Here is a 22,491-nt window from a genome sequence, read left to right as displayed (position 1 = left end):
AATCCCTGAGCTGCTCTGAGTTCCATCCAGCTGGGGAGGGGAGGGGAGGAAGACACCCTGAGGGGTAGGGGCTCTATACCCTCATCTTGTTTGCCTGGGCATCAGGGTATCAGGGAGAGAGACTTCATAAAACCTGGCGTGTCGATAAATCCCATTTCAATATATGATACCATTAATCATGCTTACTACATGCAAAGTGATACTCTGGGCACACATGCATATTAATTCATTCAATTCTCCCTACAATCCAAGGAAGCAGGGGTTGTTATTATTAATGTTTGTAAGCAGAAGAAACTGAGGCATGAGGATGCTAAGTGATTGGCTGAGGCTATACTCACAGCTAACCACTCCCAAACTGAACCTGTCAGGGGTCCATCCCTGTGAGGGAAACTGCAAAGGCACATTCTGCACCACAGCTCTGGGGACCCAATCCAGACAGTCCCCAAGGACACTCACCTAATCTTCTCAGCGTCAAACAGCCTCTGTGGAGGCCGTTTAAACTTCTTCCTTTTAGCAATCCAGTCTTTCTGTGGAAGAAAAGGGGCATGGGTGGGAAGGTGAGGTAGGAGGGCTTGGCCACCAGCTGGGATAAAGCATTCCCTCTCCCCCAGAGGCATCACATCCCCAGGGTACCAAACTCATGCGGGCCTTGATGCGGTCATAGTCGATGCGTGGGATCATCTTCAGAGAGATGGTGTTTTGGCTGGGCTCCACATAATCCACCTGAGAAGGACAGGTGAGTGATCAGGAAGGGCCCAGCCCTCCCTCCCTGACCCTAGACACAGGGAAAAAAGAGATATCAGGAAGGATAGGGATAGAGGGTGATGGGAAACCAGATTCCTGACAACTCCCAAATTCTCTCTCCAGCCTGTCTCCCCTCAACTCTGAAACTGACTATGCTTGCTTGACACCTCCACTTAGATGGCTAAAAGGTCCCTCAAACCTAGCACAATGAAAACTGACCTCCTGATTTCCCCCAAACCTGCTCATCTCCCACTCTCCTCCCATTCCATCCTTCCTTCTACTCAGGCACACAGTAATTTTTAACTCCTTTCTTTCTCCATATCCAATCTGTCACAAATCCTGTCAGCTCTGACTTCAAAAACTCTGACCTCTTTCCCCTCCTCTAGTACTCTAAGCTTAGTCCTGAACCACCATCATGGCCACCTCCACCATGGAATCACTAGTCTCCTCACTGTCTCCCTGCTCCTGTGGTTCCATATAGTCTATTCAAGGGTTTCTCAGCCAGGTAAATTTTTTTTTTTTTAATTTTTTGAAAGGTAATTCTTTATTGTGGGGGGCTGTTCCATGCATTGTAGGATGTTAGCAGAATTCCTAGCATCTATCCACTAGATGCCAGAATCAACTCTGCAGTTGAAATAACCACAAATGTCTCCATACATTGCTAAAATATCCCCTGGGGGCAACATCCCCCCAGCTTGAGAACCAGTCACCTGAGTAATTCTATTAAAATCAAAGTCAAGCCGTGTCCCTTAGAGCCCTCCCATCTTACTCCAGTAAAAGCCAAAGCCCAATGATGGGCCTCCCTGAGCTCATGTGCCACACTGCTTCAGCAAGAGATGGTCCTATCTCATGTCCCAATACATTTCCCCAACAACTCCACATGCCTCATTCCCTCCTCTTTCAGATCTTTACTCAACATGCTTTCATCATGCACAGAATTGTCACCCATTTCCTGTGCGCTCATGACAAAACCTAGGCTCTGCTTCACCTAATCTGAGTGAAGTGCTGCTCTCTCCACTAGGAAAGGGGCTGGAAAGGAGAGGAGGGGAGAACAGAGGAGCAGAAGTGTGGACATGAGTCCTGACCCCCTTGGCCACCCAACCCCATGCAGAGGCACCTGTGCGATGTCATCCTTATAGATGCCTCGCTTGAGGCGGACCCAGGATTTGGGTTTCAGGTTGGCCACCTCCTTCACCACTTTGAGCACATCTGTCATCTCCTTGATGGGCACCATCTGCTGGTTCCAGTAGCCAAGCCGCAGGTTGCCCACGCCCTCGATGGCCTGCTTCACGTGGGTCTGCTTATAGGCCTCCACGTAGATGTAGCCCTTCACGTGCTCTGGTGCCACTACCGATTTAATCTGCAGGGGCTGCAAGGCCGAGCCCATGGAAGAAAACAGTGAGACACAACTGCTAATAACAACTGTCACCTAAGCAGTCACTCTTCCAGGAATTTATCCCACAGAAACATGTTGGCCCAATGACATGGATACAAAGATATTCATTGCAGTTGTATATTATAGCAAACAAACAAGACTGGAAACAAAACATATATACTAAAAACTTATTAGAATGTGAAGACAACCATGCTCAGAAGTTTACAGCTGTAAATGTCAACTTAAAAAAAGGAAAATAGCCCTGGCTGGTTTGGCTCGGTGGATAGAGCATTGGCCTGTGGACTAAAAGGTCCTGGGTTCAATTCTGGTCAAGGGCACATGCCGGGTTGCAGACTCAATCCCCAGTACGGAGCATGCAGGAGGCAGCCAATCGGTGGTTCTCTCTCATCGTTGATGTTTCTCTCTCTCTCTCCCGCTCCCTTCCTCTCTGAAATCAATAAAAATAAATAAGTGTAACGCAAATAAACCTATTTTTTAAAAAAAAGAATGGGGAAAAAGAAAAGATTAGAATGGAAACAAATGAAATAGAGAATAAAAAAAAACACAATACCGCCCTGGTCAGTTGGTTAGTGTTATCCCAATATGCCTAGGAAGTGGGTTCAATCCCCGGTCAGCCCAGATATAAGAATCAGCCAATGGCCCTGGCCGGTTTGGCTCAGTGGATAGAGCATCGGCCTACAGACTGAAGAGTCCCGGGTTCGATTCCGGCCAAGGGCACATGCCCGGGTTGTGGGCTTGTACCCCAATAGGGGGCGTGCAGAAGGCAGCCGATCAATGATTCTCTCTCATCATTGATATTTCTATCTCTCTATCCCTCTCCCTTCCTCTCTGAAATCAATCAAGAAATATATTTAAAAAAAAAAAAAAAAAAGAATCAGCCAATGAATGCATAGATAAATGGGACAACAAGATAATGTTTCTCTCTCTCTCTCTCTCAAATCAATTTTTAAAAATTTTAAGAAAAACAACAGCAAAGCACCTACAAGCAAATGTTGCTTCTTTGAAAAGATCAAAAGCTTTGACAAACCTTTAACAAGAATGATCAAGAAAAAAAAAGAGAAGGCTCAAATGACTAAATTCAGAAATGAAAGAAATAACAAGGCAATACCATGGACAACTGCCTGCCAACAAATTAGATAACCTAAATGAAATGAACGTTTTCCATAGAAAGACAAACTACCAAAACTAACGCAAAAAAAAAAAAAAATAGAAAATCTGAATAGGCATGCAAGAAGCAAAGACATTGAATTAATAATAAAATTTAAAAAAACTTCCACATAAACACAGAAAGCCCAGAACTAGATGGCTTTGCTGGTAATTCTACCAAACATTTAAATAATTAACATCAATCCTTCAGGATACTGTTTTGAGAAGAGAAGGAAGCATTTCTCAATTCATCCTATGATTCAGTATTACCCTGAGATCATCATAAAAAACTACAATATCCCAATATCCCTTATGAACATAAATGCAAACATCTTTAATAAAATAGAACACCAAATCCAGCAATAAATAAAAAGGATCATCCACCATGACCATAACTTTTATGGAATGTGAATTATATCTCAATTTTTTAAAAATGTTTTTATTTATTTTAGAGAGAGAGGAAGGAGAGGGAGAGAAACATCATCAGCTGCCTCCTGCATGCCCTCTACTGGGGATAGAGCCCACAACTTGACAGGGAATTAAACTGGTGATCTCTTCATTCATGGGTCAGTGCTCAACAACTGAGCACACCGGCTAGGCTACATCTCAATTTTTAAAAAAGCACACAATTAGCCCTGGCCATTTTGGGTCAGTGGTTAGTGTCGGCCCAAGAACCAAGAGGTCATGGGTTCAATTACTGTCAAGGGCATGTGTCTGAGTTGCAGGTTTGATCCCAGCCCTGGCCAGGGTGCGTGCGGGAGGCAACCAATCGTTATGTCTCTCTCACAGTGATCTTTCTCTCTCTCTCTCCCTCCCTCTCTCCTTTCTATTTCCTCTAGAAATCAGTGGAAAGAATATCCTCAGGTGAGGATTCATAACAACAAAAAACATACAATTAATTTATTTCAGCATCAGTTGTGACAGTGAAAAATGGGAACCACCTTATATTTACTGGACATGGAAAGATGATTATGGCACTGACAACAGGCTTGCTGCAGAATTATGTGTACAATAAAACACCACTTTGTGTTTTTTTAAAAAGCAAGACATAATTTTCAAAATGCAGAGAAAATGGTCTAGAAAGACATACAAACCAATAGTAATTACTTGTGAAAAATGAGACTCAAATATAGAGAGATTTGAGCTTTTATAATATGTGTACTATTTTGCTCATTAAAAACAAAAACAGTCCTAGCTGGTTTGGCTCGGTGGATAGTGCGTTGGCCTGCAGACTGAAGGGTCCGGGTTTAATTCCAGTAAAGGGTACATGCCTGGGTTGCAGGCTCAATCCCCAGTAGGGGACATGTAGGAGGCAGCCAATCAATGATTCTCTCTCATCACTGATGCTTCTAATCTCTCTCTTCCTCTCCCTTCCTCTCTCTGAAATCAATAAAAAATAAATAAAGGGGGAGGGGGTTGATGACAAATATGTGATACCTTAATCAATAAAGTACGTTAAAAATAAATAAATAAATAAATAAATAAAAACAAAAACAATAATCAGAGTCATAACTCAAACAGGGCCACTAGAATTTTGCCCAGGGCACAATGTTGAGGTTTGTGCACACTTAAAATCATAATTTGCAAATCCTGCAACTGTCCACTTGGCCCCACTAATGCACACCCACTGCTTCGGCAGGTAAAAGCAATGCACTCAGCCAAAACAAAGCATATTAAGTAAGAAAGTTACTACACCATATGCAGTTACTCGTAACCCCATTTTCACAAATTTTGAGGACACTCTTCCTAAGGTTTTTCCTGGTTCCCAAACTGAGAATTTTATCTCTGACAACAACTACATTTATTGGACACAAGCTGCTGGACATGTCCCCAGCTATTTAATCTTAATGATGCTGAGGCCCTAGCAGGGCCCAGAGGGGGGAAGTGGTTTGATCAAGGTCACAAAGATAGGAAGTGGCGGGACAGGATTCAAACCCTGGCAGTCTGAAAAAAATCTGTGCCCTTAATGCAGCATTTGCTGCCCTGCATGCAGATGGCATTACTTCATGATTTGTGTGCTGAGTGAGCCCCGAAAGGGCAGGGACCAGTTCTGGCATGGTCACCACTGTATCCTCAGCATCTTCCAGTGCAAGCACCAGCCCAGAGGAAAAGTTCAGCAAATGTTTGATGACTGTGAGAAAGGAAGGAATTCTCCAAGACAGACCTGTTCCCTGACGCCCTTAGTCAAACTGTCTCACTGTAGGACTCTCAAACAATAAGAGATGACAGCTACCCAACAGGGTTGGTGAATAGGCAAAACTCACTCTCAGGTAGAAAAAGCTCAGGAAGCAAAATGGCTGACTTCCAGAGGGCTACAGGGGCTTGGGAACCCAGCCAATAACGCAGAAAGAGAGAAGACAGGGCACACAGAACACTTCAATTCAGGGAGTGGTTTTTTCCTAGCTGAAACAGCTCACTTAACAGGCAATGGTACCCTTGAATCTACACTCTCCCTCCCTCTGGGCTTTGTCCCCCCGCCCCCAAAGCTGCCTGCCTACACATACCGTGTCTGTGAACTGGTAAGCAATGAACTTGCGCATCAAGGAAATGGCTGTGGCCCGTTCCTCTCCAATCTGGAAGAGAGGCAGACTTATGAGACAAGATGAGTTGGAGGGCAAGACATGGGAAAGAGGACAGGAGATAACAGTAAGAGTCATCAGGAAAGAAAAAGTAGGAGAGAGAGGAACATGAGAGATGGAGAAATACAGAGCGCGAGTGATGAAAAGCATGAAAGACGAAGGTGGGAGACAGTGAGGCAGAGGGGAGAGAGAAGAGAGAAGGATGGAAAGGCAATCAGGCCAAGGAAATTCAGGACAGACACATGGACAGTTCTCCCAGACAAAGCCACCTCCCTCATTTCCCTGTCTCCCCTAAGCCATGACGCCAGAGCACACACCTTACATTTGACAGTCCACAGATTTGGATCCCTAGATAGGAGAGGGAAAGAAAGCCCTTTAGTGAAATTGTCTCATCATGAAACATATAAAAAAATCACACCCATCCTTCCTCTTGCTCCACACCCTCTCCTTTCCCCCTTCTTCCATACATAAGGAGAGAGAGAGGTGCCATCTCACCCCTCCCTCCTTCCTCCTCTCATCCACCACTGCCTGTGTGACTGTGTCCTGATTTATTTTAGGAATGACTTGTATGGGCACATCACCCAAGTACAGTACAAGAGTTCCACCTCAGCCCTCCTGTCCCACCCCCTTACTTGACTCCTGGGAGCAGCTGCTGCTGAGTGATGTCATCAGAGAGCTCATCAGACCCTCCATACACCCTGGAGAGAAAAGGGGAGTTGGGAAGAAGAGGTGAAGCTCTGTCAGACCCCAGCCCTTCCCACAAGGGGACCACCTCTCCTGGTCCCCCAAACCCCATCCCATGCACTTACGTCTCTCCCACAGACGACTTGGCATATTTCTTCATGTAATACTCGCCTAACTCTTCTTCTCGCTGGTCCCTGGGTGTGTGGGGAGGGGGGGAGGGATAAACATGAATGGAAGGTTGAGGAGAAAAGATGGGCTGATCCACCCCCAAAACTCCCCCTGGGAGCCAATTTCACCACTTTCCCCCTCCCTTCTTACCTCCAGAGGTTCTGTAGGCGGCGAGCCCCAGAACGGTCTTCGTCCAGGACAACATTATCGATATTGGAGGCTGCAGAAGAATGGGCAGATGGGTGAGTAAGAGAAGGTGAAGAGCAGGGGCCTGGAGAAAGTAGTGGGGCTAAGAGGGCCAGAGGTGGGCCTTGGGGAGAACACACCTCACTGAGGAAACCCCCAACTCTCATCCCCCAAATCCTGCTCAGGTTTCTGCTTCTCATGAAAAGACTGTCCAGCTGCTCCCTATCTCACAGCCACTGACTAAACACACCCTGAATTCCATCCCACGCCACCCATCCCTGCATCCCTACCTTCTACAATACTCATACACAAATATACACCCACTTTCCCAGGCCAATCATGGCTAGAGGCCTGACCCAGAACCCCCTTACTCTGGACCCTAACATGAGTGAAAGACCCCAGGGACGAACAGGGATCAGGGATGAGGGAGGGTACCAAGGGCAGGAAAGAGGAGATGTCAGGATATGGGAGGAGGGTTGAGGAATCACACTTTTCAGATTCTTACCTTCAATCTCTTCTACTTGGAGGAAGAGGAGGTGGTGGTGGTAGTGGTGGTGGTGGTGGTGGTGGGCGAGGGCAGACAAAGTATGAGCCAAATTATAGCAGCAAAATCAACCAATGGGTTGGGGGAAGGGGAAGGGAGGGGCACAGAAGGTTGAAAATCAAAAGTAAAGGCCAGGCACCAGGTGGTTGGGGGAGAAGCCGAAATGTATGAGGCGCACAAAACGGAAAATAACAGGGAAGGGGGGCACTGGCCCAGGAAGTGGGGGGTATCTTGGGACAGGGCCCACCCACCCTATAACCCCCAGAAAGGATTTACGGGGCCCTGGGATCCCATAGTCCTCTCCCCACAATACCTACCACTCTACAGCCCCCGCCCCCCAACTCATGGGCCTCAAAGGAAAAGGGTACGGAGCTAGCTGATCTCTCTGGCAAGGACAGAAAGAAGCGAGGTGAGGAGGGTGGGGGTTGGGATGGTGCAGGGCATGGGGGTGCAGGATGGGCTCTCAAGACCCTCTGGGTCACATCCCCTAGTGGTCTTCTAGAGGTGGGCCCACACACACCTTTCTCTAGGATGTCCTCTGCTCCATCTTCCCACTGGTCCTCATCCTCATACTCATCGTCCACATCTGAAACAAGGCCAAGGGGTCAGGGGCAGCAGGGACAAAGGGTACCTCATGACAACAACTTCCAGGAAAACTCCTTTGGGAGATGGGCACAACAAACCCCCATCTTCCAGGTCAGGATACTGAGGCTCAGACGGGTGAGGTACTCACCTGAAGCCATAGGGCTGCTCCAAGCAGCAGGGTCAGGTCTCCTATGCAAATCCCCCTCGCTCTAAACCACCCCTCCCCTCAATCCCACCCAGAGATCCATCTTAAAAAGAAAGATCTAAGTAAGCAAGCAGAAAAGTTTCCTCTCAATTATCAAGGGAAGACAGATATATCGTTGTTGTTTTTTAAAGACAGAATTCATGGTTGATTAGTTTTATTATTATGCTCTTACATTTATAATGGCTACCGCTTATTGAGATTGTACTATGTGCCCTACCCTGTTCTGCATACTTGCTAGATTCCTCACTGAATCTTCCTGGGAACCCTGAGAGTTATCATCATTGTTCCAATTTTATACGGGCTCTGAGACCCAGAGAGGTTATCTAACCTGCCCAAAGACTCTCAACTGGTACCTGAGAGGCAGCCTAGCTTCAGGGTCTATGCACTTCAATACATTACAAATACTCTTCTGTATGCATCAAATATTACACTGAAAACTTAAACAATAGTGATACTAGCACATGATGAAAAAACCCAAAGTGTACAGATGATGTTAAGTGTACAGCAAGTCTCCCTCCCATTTCTAACCCCCACCATCTCAGTCTTCTTTTTCAGAGGTAACTCTGTAACATTTCTTGTCCAGAGATAATTTGTGCATATATAAGAAACCCCCGTCATTATTCTCTCTCTCTCTCTCTCTCTCTTTCTCTCTCTCTCACACACACACACACACACACAATTTTTTTAAACACTGTTCTGTACCTTCCTTTTTCTGAGCAGTAACACTAGCTTGGAGCTCTTGCATAGCAGCACATGCCTCATATGCATATGCTGTCTGATTTCTGCTCCATAATTTGTTTTTCCAGGCCCTTATCATCAGTGAACGTTTAGGTCACCAAACATTTGCAATTGCAAAGAGGATTGCAGCAAGTGTCTTTGTCTTCATGTTTTTATGTACCTCTGAGTTTAACTGTGGGGTGAATTCCTAAAAAGGAACTGCTGTATCAAAGGGCCCCTGCATGTTAAGCATTAAGCATGTTAAGCATTAATGTTAAGCAAAGGGCCCCTGCATGTTAAGCACTAATGGGTACAGCCACATATGTAGCCTTTTAATAGGCAGTGACCGCCCTAGCCAGTTTGGTTCAGTGGATAGAGCATCAGCTTTCGAACTGAAGCGTCCCAGGTTCAATTCCGGGTTGTGGGCTTGATCCCCAGTAGGGGGCACTCAGGAGGCAGTCATCATTGATGTTTCAATCTTTTTCTCCCTCTCCCTTCCTCTCTGAAATCAATAAAAATATATTTTTTAAAAAAGGGCAGTAACCCAAACACTCCCATCACCAACACATAAGTATCCCTAGTGGCCCACATCTTGGTCATATGGCATATTATCCATTCTTTTCTCTTGATTTGCGCCCATCTGCTATCTTAGACCTTTTCTCTAAGCAAGGACTCCCTGCCCCTCAGCCTTTGAGAAAGGACCGAAGCTCTCCAAGAACAGGAACACCCAGAGCATCTTCTGCCCCCCTGCTCTGTTTTCCCCTGGGGTAAGAGAGTCCCCAGAAAATGGAGGGTGGTGTTCCAAGTCACTCCCCATTACATGGGTGTGGGGAAATCAAGTATTCTCATGTATGGCTGGTGGGTGCGTCAACTAGTGTGACCTTTTCAGGGGCTGATATTTGGCCACAGATATCGAAAGCTTTAAAAACATATGCCTCCTCTTTGCCTAGCAATTTGACTTGTAGGGATTTACCATGTAAAAATCTGTGAGGTATGTGTTAGATGAAAAAAATCATTTTCACTAATTGTAAATTAGCATTTCCCATCAATTATGAATAATGACAACAAACCACAGCAGTATTGGCAGTGAAATCTGGTATTACAGCTACAGTTATATCAAAATCATTCACTCATTGCCACTTCAAAATTAGACTCTTACCAGACCCTCCCTCCACTAAACATAGCTAATTAGATGTGTTAATGATGTTCCTTTAACAGTTTGACACTGTGTTTTAATATAGTTGTTCTCTTTGGAAACCTATGTATTTTGTTTTACACATTTCAAAACATAACTCTAAGAACAGATCCATAGACTTTATTAGACTGCAAAAGAGGCCACACACAAAAAAATAAGAATCCTGATCTAGACAATAACTTGCCTATGTGTGTCAAAATACGTGAAGATACTCACAGCAGTGCTACTTAAAATACTGACAAATATAAACTTCAATGTCTAACAAGAGACTGTTTAATAAATAACACACATTATGGAACACTATGCAGCCAGCGGAAAAAATAGCTATTTCAGTGATAACGATAGTTGCTAATGTATATTGAGCACTTGGGTGCCACAGGTTGTTCAGAAAACTTTAACACCAATTGACTTTTTAACCTAAATTATTTAGGTTATATCCACCGCCACAAGCACCGAGTGAGAAAAGCAGTTGATAGAACAGCATACATAACGTGGGCCTAAATAATCGCAAATAAAAAACCACCCTGTTGTCCAAGGGCCCTCTCTAGGCTGGGCATTACACTTTGGGTTGCCATCAGCCGTAAGTGCTTTATATGCATGGTCTCCCAAATCCTCAAATTATCCCTGAAGTAGGAAGAACTGTTTGTCCCCTTTGCACAGAGGGGACAAGAGGCTCAGAGAGACATATAGCAACTTGCCCAGAGTCACATGGAGAAAAAAACAAAGCCAGGCCAGGAGGGACCAAGATCTGTTGGCCTCTACTACCCTGTCCTGTTGTCTATCTCTAGATCATCTGAGCTTTCCATGACAAGCACAGAATATTGTCAGTTTTTTAAAGGGTAATAATGGTATTGTGATTGTGTTTTAAAAGGACCTATCTTGCCCTGGCTAGGTAGCTCAATTGGCTACATGTTATAATCATATGCCAAGATTGCAGGTTCAATCCCCAGTCAGGGCACATACAAAAAACAATTAATGAATGCATAAATAAGTGGAACAACAAATCGATGTTTCTCTCTTTCAAGTCGATAAGAAAAGTTTGTATTTTTGTAAAAGAATCAACCAACGAATGCATAAATAAGTGGAGCAACAAATCAATGTCTCTCTCTAAAAACATTAAAAAGTTATTTTAAATCAATTCATTTTAAAAAGAAATTAAGCCTGGCTTAATTTGGTTATAACATCAACCCATGCACCAAGAGGTCCCCAGTTTGATTCCCAGTTAAGACTCATGGCCAGGTTTCGGGCTCAATCCCCACAGGGGGGAAGGGGATGCAGGAGGCAGATAGATGTTGATGTTTCTCTCTCTAAAATCAATAAAAACATTTTTTTTAAAAATAAATTTAAATACAATAAAAGGACCTATCTTTTAAGAATATATATACAGAAATATTTGGGGGTAAAATTATGTATTTGAGATTTGCTTCAACATCATCCAGCAGTAAGTGGAGGAGGAATAAGTAAAACAAGCTGGTACTAAGCTGCTACCTGTTGTTTTGTTTGTTTTTGTTGTTGTTAATCCTCACCTGAGGATATTTTTCCATTGATTTTTAGAGTGAGTGAAGAAAGGGGGAAAGACAGAGAGAGAGATACATCAATTGGCTGCCTTCTGCATGGCTCCCCGACCAGGGCCAGGGATTAAGCCTGCAACCAAGGTACGTGACCTTGACCAGAATCAAACCCAGGACCCTATCTCGGGCCGATGCTCTATCCACTGTGCCAAACTGGCCAGGGCATATTTGGTTTTTTAAAAATACTTATTTATTGCCCTAACCAGTTTGGCTCAGTGGATAGAGCGTCAGCCTGCAGACTAAAAGGTCCCAGGTTCGATTCCGGTCAAGGGCATGTACCTTGGTTGCGGGCACATCCCCAGTAGGGGGTGTGCAGTAGACAGCTGATCGATGTTTCCCTCTCATCGATGTTTCTAACTCTCTATCCCTCTCCCTTCCTCTCTGTAAAAAATCAATAAAATATATTTTAAAAATAAATAAATAAAAATACTTATTTATCGATTTCAGAGAGGAAGGAAGAGGGAAAGAGATAGAAACATCAATGACGCAAGAGAATCATCAATCGGCTGCCTCCTGCACACCCCCCACCAGGGATTGAGCCTGCAACCCAGGCATGTGCCCCAACCTGGAATCGAACCATAACCTCCTGGTTCATAGGTCAGCCCTCAACCACTGAGCTACACTGGCTGGGCTAAGCTGTTAACTGTTGACACAAGATGATGGAACATGGGGGCTCCACATACCATCCTACTATTGTGTTTGACATTTACCAAATGTTGTTTTGTTAAGTACATTCAAGAAATGGAACTGAAGTGGAAATCCATGGAAATCCAGCCTCTGCTCAGCATTCGCCAGCCCTGGGACATACCAGCCTCATCCAGAATGAAGCCACCATGGCGGGGTTTCTTGGGAGGTCGGTCATCATCTTCTTCCTCTTCTTCCTCATCATATTCTTCCTCCTCCTCCTCCTCCTCCTCTTCCTCGGGCTCTTCCTCCTTCTCACTGCCTGCTGCGCTCCGCCGCTCCTCCCCTACCTGCAGAGTCAGAAGGGATGGGACACCAGAGTTCTTTAGCCCAAAATCCAGACACCAATCTCCCTACCCCCAAATGTGACTTCAGCCCACTCCGCTGTGTGTGCACACCCTTCCACTCTGGCCAGGTCTCTCTGGTGGCCATCCTCTCGGTGACAGCATCATCATCTACCTGACCCATATCTGGGAGCTGACCTGACTCCTCCCTCCACTAGACCTCCTCGCTAGCCCCCACCAGGCCTTTAAATTTGTGAGCTCCATGAGGTTTGGTTCTTGGCTCTCTGTACTCTACAACTCCCTGTGCCATCTCACCCATCCTCTTGGCTGTGAAAGACATCTCTGTGCCAAGAACCCCCATCTCTCTGTTTCCAGGCCACAGTGCTCAAATTAACCACCTCTTGCTGCTAATTCTGTACACACTTTTTGGTTGGTCCTTACCTACAAGACATCTCACACCACCCCCTCCCTAACAACATGCTCTTCCCTTGGCATCCGTCACACTATGCTCTCCTGGCTGTCCCCCAAACTCTTTGACTGCCCCCTCTGCAGGTCTTCTTACTCTGTTCACCCCTCAAGGGCCCACTTTGTTTCTCACGCTATACACTCCCTCCCTGGCCATTTTATCTTCCACAACTTCAGTTCCTCTCTCTGCAAATGACACCCCATCTGTCTCCAGTCCCCCTTTTTTCCAGAACTAAAAACTACCATATGCCAGCAGCTTCCTGGATGCCTCCCCAGGATGTCCTCCGAGTCCTTCACATTAAATCCCAAACTGACCTTCATGTCTTCCCCAAGACTAGTGCTGGTCTTCTAGTTCCCATTAGGCATCAAATTCATGACCCTTCTGCTTTTTGAACCTCATCTCCCCAATGCATCCCTTCTTCCTCATCCCCACAGCCCCTATTCTAATCCAGAACACTGCCCTCTAAAACTTGGATCCCTGCCCAGCCTTCTTTCTGGTCTCTTGGCCTATAATCCCTCTTCCCATACCAGTCACAGAAGGCAGTGATCCATACAAAACAGTGTTCCCCAACTGTAATATTTTCCTCGTTAATGTTATAACTTCCTGCCATGTCCACATCAGTACAACCCATTTGTCTGATATTTTCTTTAAATTCACTCACATTTTTACTTACTTTACGAGAGAAATGTTTCTATGTTTTAAAATAGTTCATAAGTAATAAAAATTTTTTGAAGGTTATCTTGTCATAAATAGAAAGTAACCATAAAGATATGAGCAAAACAACGTTAAGTCTCAGCAGGATACTTTGCCTGCTTAGACTCTAAGCCAAAGGCCTGTTCTCCCTGATAAACAGAGACTAAGAAATTTCAGAAAGGTGGCCAGAGGCACAGTACACCAAAGTGAAACTTTTTCTATGTCCAATTTCCGTGACCCAATCGAAAGACAGGTCATAAACTAAACTGAAAAAAACACACACAAAAAAAACTTTTTCACTAAATGATTCCATGTGGCTGAAGGTCTTGTCCTTATTCCACCTATAGCATTTCTTCTTCACCACCACCCCCAACCTGGAATGCATCTATAGTCTTGAGAAACTATGATTTAAAACATGAATTTGATCATTTGGTCCCCTGCTTATAACACGGCCATAGCTCCCCTCAAACCTCAGGTAAAGGATAAGCCCCCTGCCCTGGCCAGATGGTTCAGTTGGCTGGAGCATCATCCCATACACCAAAAAGGTTGCAGGTTCGATCTCCGGTCTGGGCGCGTACAAGAGGCAACCAATCGATGTTTCTCTCTCACACTGATGTTTCTCTCTCTCTAAAATCAATAAAAACATATCCTTGGTGAGGATTAAAAATAATAATAATTTTAGCCTACCGGTGTAGTTCAGTTGTTGAGCGTTGACATATGGATCAGGAGATCATGGTTCTATTCCTGGTCAGGGCTCAGGCCAGGGTTGTGGGTTCAATCCCCAGTAGGGGGCATGCAGGAGGCAGCCGATTGATGATTCTCTCTCATCATTGACATTTATATTTCTCTCCCTCTCCCTTCCTCTCTGAAATCAATAAAAATATATTTTTTAAAAAACACCACCCTTCTCCTCTGCCTCTCATTCTTACTCCAGTCAAAATACCCACCGCCGCCCTAGCTCGTTTGGCTCAGTGGATAGAGTGTCGGCCTGCAGACTGAAGGGTCCCAGGCTCGATTCCAGTCAAGGGCACATACCTGGGTTGCAGGCTCAATCCCCAGTGGAGGGCATGAAGGAGGCAGCCGATCAATGATTCTCTCTCATCACTGATGTTTCTCTCTCTCTCTTCCTTCCTCTCTGAAATCAATAAAAATATATTTAAAAATAATAATACCCACCGCCCTCCAGGAAGTCATGCCTGCCCTCTCCCCCTCACACCCTAAGTAAAGCTAGGCACATCCTCTGGGCTTCCTCCATCAAGGCCCTGTCTACTGAGAGCAGGGCCCAGGCTATCTCAGGCACCACAGAGTCCCCAACATCACCCAGCCCAGGCCTGGGGCAGAAAACAACTTTAGAAACGTTTGCGCCTGACAACTCACGGCATGGCAGCTGGTGGGGCGCAGTGGGGTGATGACTGAGCTATGTGCCTGGCAGACAGGCCCCAAGCCCTGGCTTGGCCACTGTGTGCCCCCTGGGCTCTGCAGCCCTGATGCTGCTCGGGTGCGGATCCTGCCCCACTGGGACCATGATGAAGTATTTCCTGAGCCGGAGCATGCTCTGGAGTTCCTGGGACCAAGTGTTCGCTGCCTTCTGGCAGCAGTGCCCAAATCCCTATAGCAAACATGTCCTGCCTGAAGACAGTGCACCGGGAGGTGACCCCTAACCAGAAGCTCCTGTCCCAGATTCCTGACCAAGACCAACAGGATGCCCCACTGGGCCAAGTGAATATTTCCTGCCAATGTTGCTCACTCAGTGTACATCCTGGAAGATTCTAATGTGAACCACAGAACCAGACCACGACCACCTTCATCTAGAACATCAACCAGGCCTGGCTGATGGCTGTGGAGGAACAATCTGTTTACTATGTGAACTCTTGATAACAAGCGGCTGGACCGAAATCCACCAGGAAGCTTGGGTCTCCTCCAGCTTATTTGGCATCTCCAGAATATGGTCTCGACCCATTCAAAAGCAATGTGACCAAGACAATAAAGGGTTTTGAATACATCTTGGCCAAACTGCAAGGTGAGGCCCCTTCCAAAACCTTTGCTGAGACAGGCAAGGAGAAGGCAGAGGAGACAACACTGGCAGCTACAGAGCAGGCCAAGGACCTTGACAGTAAGGCAGCCACCAAGCAGCAGCAGCAGTTTGTGTAGACAGCCCAGACCCTGCGCAGCAGCACACCAGACCACCCGGCTGCACTCCCTCTGCCCTCCCCCCCTTGTATTTTATTATTAAAAGTCAACTACCAGCCTGACCTATTTTCGGGTAGTGGGTTGGAGGTGGTATCTGTTTGGCATCTACAGTGCACCAGATACCTTACCCATGTCTGGTCCAGGCCTGCTTCTTGCCACATGGGATAGCTAAGAAGAGATTTGCCCAAGGTCACAGACAGCGTGCAGGCAAAGTGGTCAGAAAGCCTAGACCAGTGATGGCGAACCTATGACATGCGTGTCAGCACTGACACGTGTAGCCATATCTGATGATGAAACATTTGCGAAATAATTTTTTCCCTCAAAGTGACACACTACCCGAGTTATGCTCAGTTTTTTGGCGAAGTTTGACACACCAAGCTCAAAAGGTTGCCCATCACTGGCCTAGACTGTAAATTCCATGAGGACAGGGATCTTTGTTTTGTTCTCTGCTGTGTCCCAAGTATCTGGAATATCTAGCGCATAATGGGCACTCAATAAATATTTGTTGAATTCAATCAGCCTCCCCTGAAAAAAAAAACAAATATTTGCTTAACACATAATCCTAACTAGCCCACAAAGCCCCAATTTTTTTGAGAGAGAGAGGATGAAGGAGAGAAATACTGATTGGTTGCCTCCAGCACATGCCCAGACAGGGATTGAACCCACAACCTGGGTATGTGCCCTTACTGGAATGGAACCCCCCACCTTCTAGTGTACGGGACAATGCTCCAACCGAGCCACACCGGCTAGGGCAAAGCCCCACATTTTAACAACTCAAACTACAAGAATCACAGCATCACCGAAACCGGTTTGGCTCGGTGGATGGAGCGTCGGCCTGCGGACTCAGGGGTCCCAGGTTCGATTCTGGTCGGGGGCATGTGCCTTGGTTGTGGGCGCATCCCCCGGGGGGAGTGTGTAGGAGGCAGCCGATCGATGTTTCTGACTCTCTATCCCTCTCTCTTCCTCTCTGTAAAAAATCAATAAAATATATTTAAAAAAAAAAAAAAAAAGAATCACAGCATCATTTCTAGAAACCCTGTCATCATCCCCTTGGCACAGCCCCAGCAAAGCCTTCTTTCCCGAAGAGAGAGCCCCCACTACTTACTATCTTTGTGTTACCTCAGGACTTGAACATGCTCTTACACCATCTGTTCTAAGCATCCCCCTCAGCAACCATCCCCGTTTATGAAACTCTCTACCCCAAAACAGAGGGCTCCAGGAGGAAGGCTGTGATCCAAACATGCCAGGAACTCAAGGAACACTTGTTGAATGACTGAGCAAGTTACTGAAGCTGAGCATAGTGAACCAACTGATCCCTCCAATAAGTGGCCCATTATTTACCATCCCTGCATGTCTATCCACAGGACCCAGTCCTTCAAGGACCGTGCCAACATCTGGCTGTCTAAAAAGCCAATCCAGTCCTATCTCTGGCAGTAAGACACTACCCTTCCGCCTCACCTGGTGACAGCAGACGAGCCAGCCTAGCGTGGTGTTAGGGAAGTGAGACCTGCACAGTACAAACCAGACTACCCCAGCCAGGAAAGGAACGGAGGATCCTGGTCTCATTACCATCAGGCTTTAAGCACAAGCAAAGTATCCTGAAGCCATGACCCAGCACTACAACTTGGAGCAAAGGCCCCTCCTGGCACTTTCCCACTTGCCCCGCCCCCACCATGATATCCCAATTCCTCCAGCTCTTCAGTGGAGGCTGAGGACTTTCCAAAGGGCACAGGGATTGACAATCAAATGTCTAAGAGGACAGACGATATAAATAAGTGGGACAGCTCAAGGGAAACCCATGGCACTCTCCATCAACAGGTGTAAGAAATCTTTCCTTTTCTTTAAATCTGCCACGAGACAGGCACGAGGATAAATGGCAACTGATATATCCTGGGAACGAGAGAAAATTCCCTGCTCTAAAGAGGGCTGCCACTTCCTGAGCAAAGAGCTACTGTGCAGAACCATCCTGAGTCTCAGGTTGCTGGCTCCTCCCATTTTCCCAGAAAACAGGAAATCTTGAGTTTTACTGAAATCGCCCAAGTGTTAGCAACTAACTTACAAAATAAATGTACATTTCTGTAGGTCAAATGAGATCTCTATAATCATCATGTCCTCTTCTTTGTTTATTAGTTTGTAACTGTTGCCTACTAAACTTCATGAAAGCAAAGCCTTGCCTTGTTCCACTCTCTCTCCAACACCTAGGATGTATCTGGAACAGTGTAAATACTCAAAACATTTATTTGTTCAACAAATGAGTAAATCAGAAATAAACGAAATAAAAGAGAATAACAGTGAATAAGAGAGTATCTGAAATCAGTTATGACCCAGGAAATGTTTAACAGCTCCTGAAACGGGACAGTCAACAGACCCAAAACCAGGTTGATCCTTTCAAAACATTCGATCACATCCCTCCTTTGCTCAAAACTCTCATGGCTCTGTCTCACTCAGTTAAGGCCAAGTTCCTCACCACAGCCTTCAAGATCCTATACCCGTGGTCGGCAAACTGCGGCTCGCGAGCCACATGCGGCTTTCTGGCCCCTTGAGTGTGGCTCTTCCACAAAATACCACGGCCTGGGCGAGTCTATTTTGAAGAAGTGGCGTTAGAAGAAGGTTAAGTTTAAAAAATTTGGCTCTCAAAAGAAATTTCAATCGTTGTACTGTTGATATTTGGCTCTGTTGACTAATGAGTTTGCCGACCACTGTCCTATACCATCTGATTCTTATTTCTCTTATTGTTGAACTCACTGATTCTGCCCACTGGCCTTCTTCTTACTTCTTGAACACCACAGACGCGCTCCCCACTTTGCACTTGCTGTTTCTCCTTCCCGGAACACTCTTCCGTAAGACATGACTTACCACCTCCACTCCAACAAGTCTTTTGTCAAAAGTCACCCACTCATACTTACCCTGACCACCCTATTCAGAGTGCAACCAGGATTCCTATTCCCCTCCTCTCTACTTCAGAATACCTTCTAGCTTACTAAATGATTTACTCATCAATTATATTGATTTACATTCACAAGGCCAAAGTTGTTTTTGTTGTTTTTTTCACAAGGACAAAGATTTTTAATTCTGTTTTGTTTACTGGTGTAGTCCCGGGGCAAAGAATTGTGCTTAACACATACCAGACACTAAAAATGTTTTTCTGAAATGACTGGGCATGCCTAAAAATAAAAACTAATAGTGAGTGCTTACTTTATGACAGGTTTTGTTATCTCACTGTACCTGGAGCATCCCTGGCCTTCAGCATCTGTCCCTCTGCTTGACTTGGGCTTGCCAACTTCTCTCTCTCTCTCTCTCCCGACAACCTGAAAGCTCCCATAAACCAGAGCTCATTTTGATCCCCTCTGATCTCCCAGGTCCTGTCCCCGGCCTCAATGCCTCCCCCAGCGTCCCAGCCACAGACCTCGGCCTCCTCGCCGTCACTGCTGCGCTCGCTGTCCTCCTCCTCAGAGAAATTGCTGTCCTCGCTGTCCGACATATTCTGTTCTTGCAGGGAAAAGGCGGCGGGCTCAGCGTACCCCCCAAAACCCGAACCCCACCTTGAGCCTGTTTCCCCGGAGAGAAAAAAAAAAAAAAAAAGCCTCTTAGCGCACTTCCGGCAGCCTCCTTCTGGCAACCGTGAACCCGAAAGGGAACTTCCTTACACCACCTGCTGCACCTCCAGAGTCCCTGAATCCGGGCTCTGTCTCTCCCTAGCTCCCGGCGACCCCCGGGCCTGCTCTGTCGCCCTCCAACCTACCCCACACCCCTCCGGTCCCACCTCCGCCTTCGGCACCAGCTGCAGTTCACACGACGCCTGGATAGAACTGACGTAACCTCTCGCGAGAATGTACTCGTTGGCTTCGCCTAACGCGAAATTTCTGGGGCTCATTCCTAATGACGCACTTCCTGTACGCCATCTTGAGAGTGGCGCAGCTGTCTTAAGGTGGACGCTGGAGGCGACATCTTGGGAGAGTCAAATGGGAGGTCAATTATTCCTTCCGGGACCCGAACTTTTCCAGCCCAGAATAAGTGCTTGAATGTAGTCCAGACCACTAACGCGGCGTGCCGTGCGTAAGAAGGCAGGGAATTAGCAAAAAATAGTAGCAAATTATCAAATAAAGTATACTTTATCTCATGGACCCTCTAAAACATTCCTAGGAGGTAGGTAGCCCCACTTTGCAAGACGAGAAAACTGAAGTCAGAAAAATTAACTAACTGGAAAGTGGCAGACCCAAGATTCCTCCCCAAGTTGGGGTGACTTCAACGCCCGTGTTTTTGTTTGCAGTGTCCCTGAGTTGATTAAATGTGAATTTATGTATTAGTCCAATAATAATTCATCAGAGAGGTGTCAAAGAGGACCAGGCATGAGGGAGAGATATGAAAAATTAACCTGATGGCAAAAAAACGTTTGAAGCTTTCAGAACACATTGCTAATTGATAAGCATGGATTCGATTGACAGAAATTTACTGTACATCTAGTTAGTTACAGGGGAATGCAGTGCTGTTGGGCTGGCAGCAGGCACACAAGGCAATTACCAGGGTCAAAATACCTGGGTGTATCTCTGCATAAGTACAAACTCCCCAATCCAACAATCCCCCAAACTGAATCCAAGACAGATTGGGAAGGGTCTCAGCACCCTAAAAAAATGATGCCCTTTCTGTAAGCTTGCTTCCTTCCACACAAGCAGCTCTTTAAAATGAGATTTCATGCTTCCTTCCTTTCTTTCTCTTTCTCTTCTCCTCTCTCTTTCTCTCTCTCCCCCTCTCGCTCCTCCCCCTTCTTCTCTCTCTAAAAAAATCAATAAAAACATATCCTTGGGTGAGGATTAAAATAAGATTTCACGCCCTGGCTGGTTTGACTCAGTGCATAGAGCATCAGATCCTGGGTTTGATTCCCGGTCAGGGCACATGCCTGGGTTGTGGGCTTGATCCCCAGTATGGGGCGTGCAGGAGGCAGCTGATCCATGATTCTTTCACATCACTGATGTTTCTTTCTCTCTCTCCCTCTCTCTTCCTCTCTGAAATCAATAAAAACATATTTTTAAAAAATAAAAAAAAAATAAGATTTCACATATAAAATGCCTATTGACACTTCTGCAAAAAGACATTTACTGCAAGAAAGAGAAGGAACACTCATTTTCTCCCTTTGGAGAATTCTTCCCTGGTGTATCTGTGGTTCTCAACTCTCAACCCTAGCAGCATATCAGAATACATAAAAATATTAGAGAGAGAGAGAGATGCATGATAGCTCCAAACTGGAAACAACCAATATCCATTGTTAGGAGAATGGATAAATAGTTGCCGCACATCAATGCAGTGCAATAGTAACAAGCTACTGATACACACTTGAATACATTTCAGAAGCACTATGCTGAGTGAAAGAAGCCAGCACTAGAATATGTAGATATGATTCCATTCATATGAAATTCTAGAGGAAACAAAATACAAGCACCTTAGTCAGTGCCTAGGACTGGAGGTGGAGACTGACTTCAAAGGAACGTGAGGGATGCTTTGGGGTGATGGAAATGTGGCTACCTGTTGTAAAAGTTTGTCAGAACGCACTGAGCCCTGGCTGGTTTTGCTCAGTGATTAGAGCGTTGGCCCGTGGACTGAAGGGTCACATCAGGGGTGCAATTCCCAGTCAAAGGCAGGTACCTCGGTTGTAGGTTTGATTCAACCAGTCAATGTGTCTCTCTCACATGGATGTTTCTCTCTCTGTCTCTCCCCCTCCCTTCCACTCTCTCTAAAAATCAATGGAAAAATATCCTTGGGTGAGGATTAACATTAAAATTAAAAAACACTATACTTAAAACAAAATAATAATAAAATAAAGATCGCTCTAGCCCCGTGGTCAGCAAACTGAGGCTTGTGAGCCACGTGTGGCTCTTTGGCCCCTTGAGTGTGGCTCTTCCACAAAATACCACAGCCTGGGCGAGTCTATTTTGAAGAAGTGGCGTTAGAAGAAGTTTAAGTTTAAAAAATTTGGCTCTCAAAAGAAATTTCAATCGTTGTACTGTTGATATTTGGCTCTGTTGACTAATGAGTTTGCTGACCACTGCTCTAGCTAGTTTGGCTCGGTGGATAGAACGTCGGGCTGCAGACTGAAGGGTCCCAGGTTCTATTCTGGCCAAGGGCACATACCGGGGTTGCAGGCTTGATCTCCAGTAGGGGGCGTGCAGGAGGCAGCCAATCAATGATCCTCTCTGATCATTGATGTTTCTATCTCTCTCTACCTCTTCCTTCCTCTCTGAAATCAATAGAGAAATATATTTTTTAAAAATAATAAAATAGCCCTAACCGGTTTGGCTCAGTGGATAGAGCTGCGGACTGAAGAGTCCCAGGTTCGATCCCGGTCAAGGGCATGTACCTTGGTTGCGGGCGCATCCCCAGTGGGAGATGTGCAGGAGGCAGCTGATCGATGTTTCTCCCTCTCCCTTCCTCTCTGTAAAAAAATCAATAAAATAGCCCT

General features: G+C 45.8%; 1 protein-coding gene and 1 pseudogene across 3 annotated transcripts in view; one reads left to right on the top strand and one right to left on the bottom strand.

Moving 5' to 3' along the window:
* The window catches only part of SUPT5H (SPT5 homolog, DSIF elongation factor subunit), a 31,231-nt gene extending 11,387 nt beyond the window's left edge, over positions 1-19,844 (bottom strand). Inside the window, exons 1-13 of one of the 3 annotated variants that reach the window (XM_054710341.1) lie at positions 19,801-19,844; positions 19,444-19,586; positions 12,529-12,694; positions 7,968-8,033; positions 7,409-7,420; positions 6,868-6,937; positions 6,675-6,743; positions 6,498-6,563; positions 6,183-6,213; positions 5,791-5,859; positions 1,862-2,113; positions 634-723; positions 457-527 (exon numbers count right to left, since the gene is read on the bottom strand). In XM_054710341.1, the coding sequence (XP_054566316.1) occupies positions 457-527; positions 634-723; positions 1,862-2,113; positions 5,791-5,859; positions 6,183-6,213; positions 6,498-6,563; positions 6,675-6,743; positions 6,868-6,937; positions 7,409-7,420; positions 7,968-8,033; positions 12,529-12,694; positions 19,444-19,518 (1,037 nt within the window). In that variant the 5' untranslated portion in view covers positions 19,519-19,586; positions 19,801-19,844. Of the gene's footprint in view, positions 1-456; positions 528-633; positions 724-1,861; positions 2,114-5,790; positions 5,860-6,182; positions 6,214-6,497; positions 6,564-6,674; positions 6,744-6,867; positions 6,938-7,408; positions 7,421-7,967; positions 8,034-12,528; positions 12,695-19,443; positions 19,587-19,779 lie in introns of all 3 variants that reach the window. The other 2 variants (XM_028142704.2, XM_028142706.2) reach the window with 2 other exon arrangements.
* Positions 15,371-15,998, top strand: LOC103284322 (PRELI domain-containing protein 1, mitochondrial-like; annotated as a pseudogene).
* Positions 19,845-22,491: the final 2,647 nt, after the last annotated feature.

This window comes from Eptesicus fuscus, chromosome 21 (assembly GCF_027574615.1).
Source record: "Eptesicus fuscus isolate TK198812 chromosome 21, DD_ASM_mEF_20220401, whole genome shotgun sequence".
In the NCBI taxonomy this organism is placed as follows: domain Eukaryota; kingdom Metazoa; phylum Chordata; class Mammalia; order Chiroptera; family Vespertilionidae; genus Eptesicus; species Eptesicus fuscus.
Note: the sequence above shows the minus strand (reverse complement) of the source record. Positions and strands in the feature narration are given on the sequence as shown.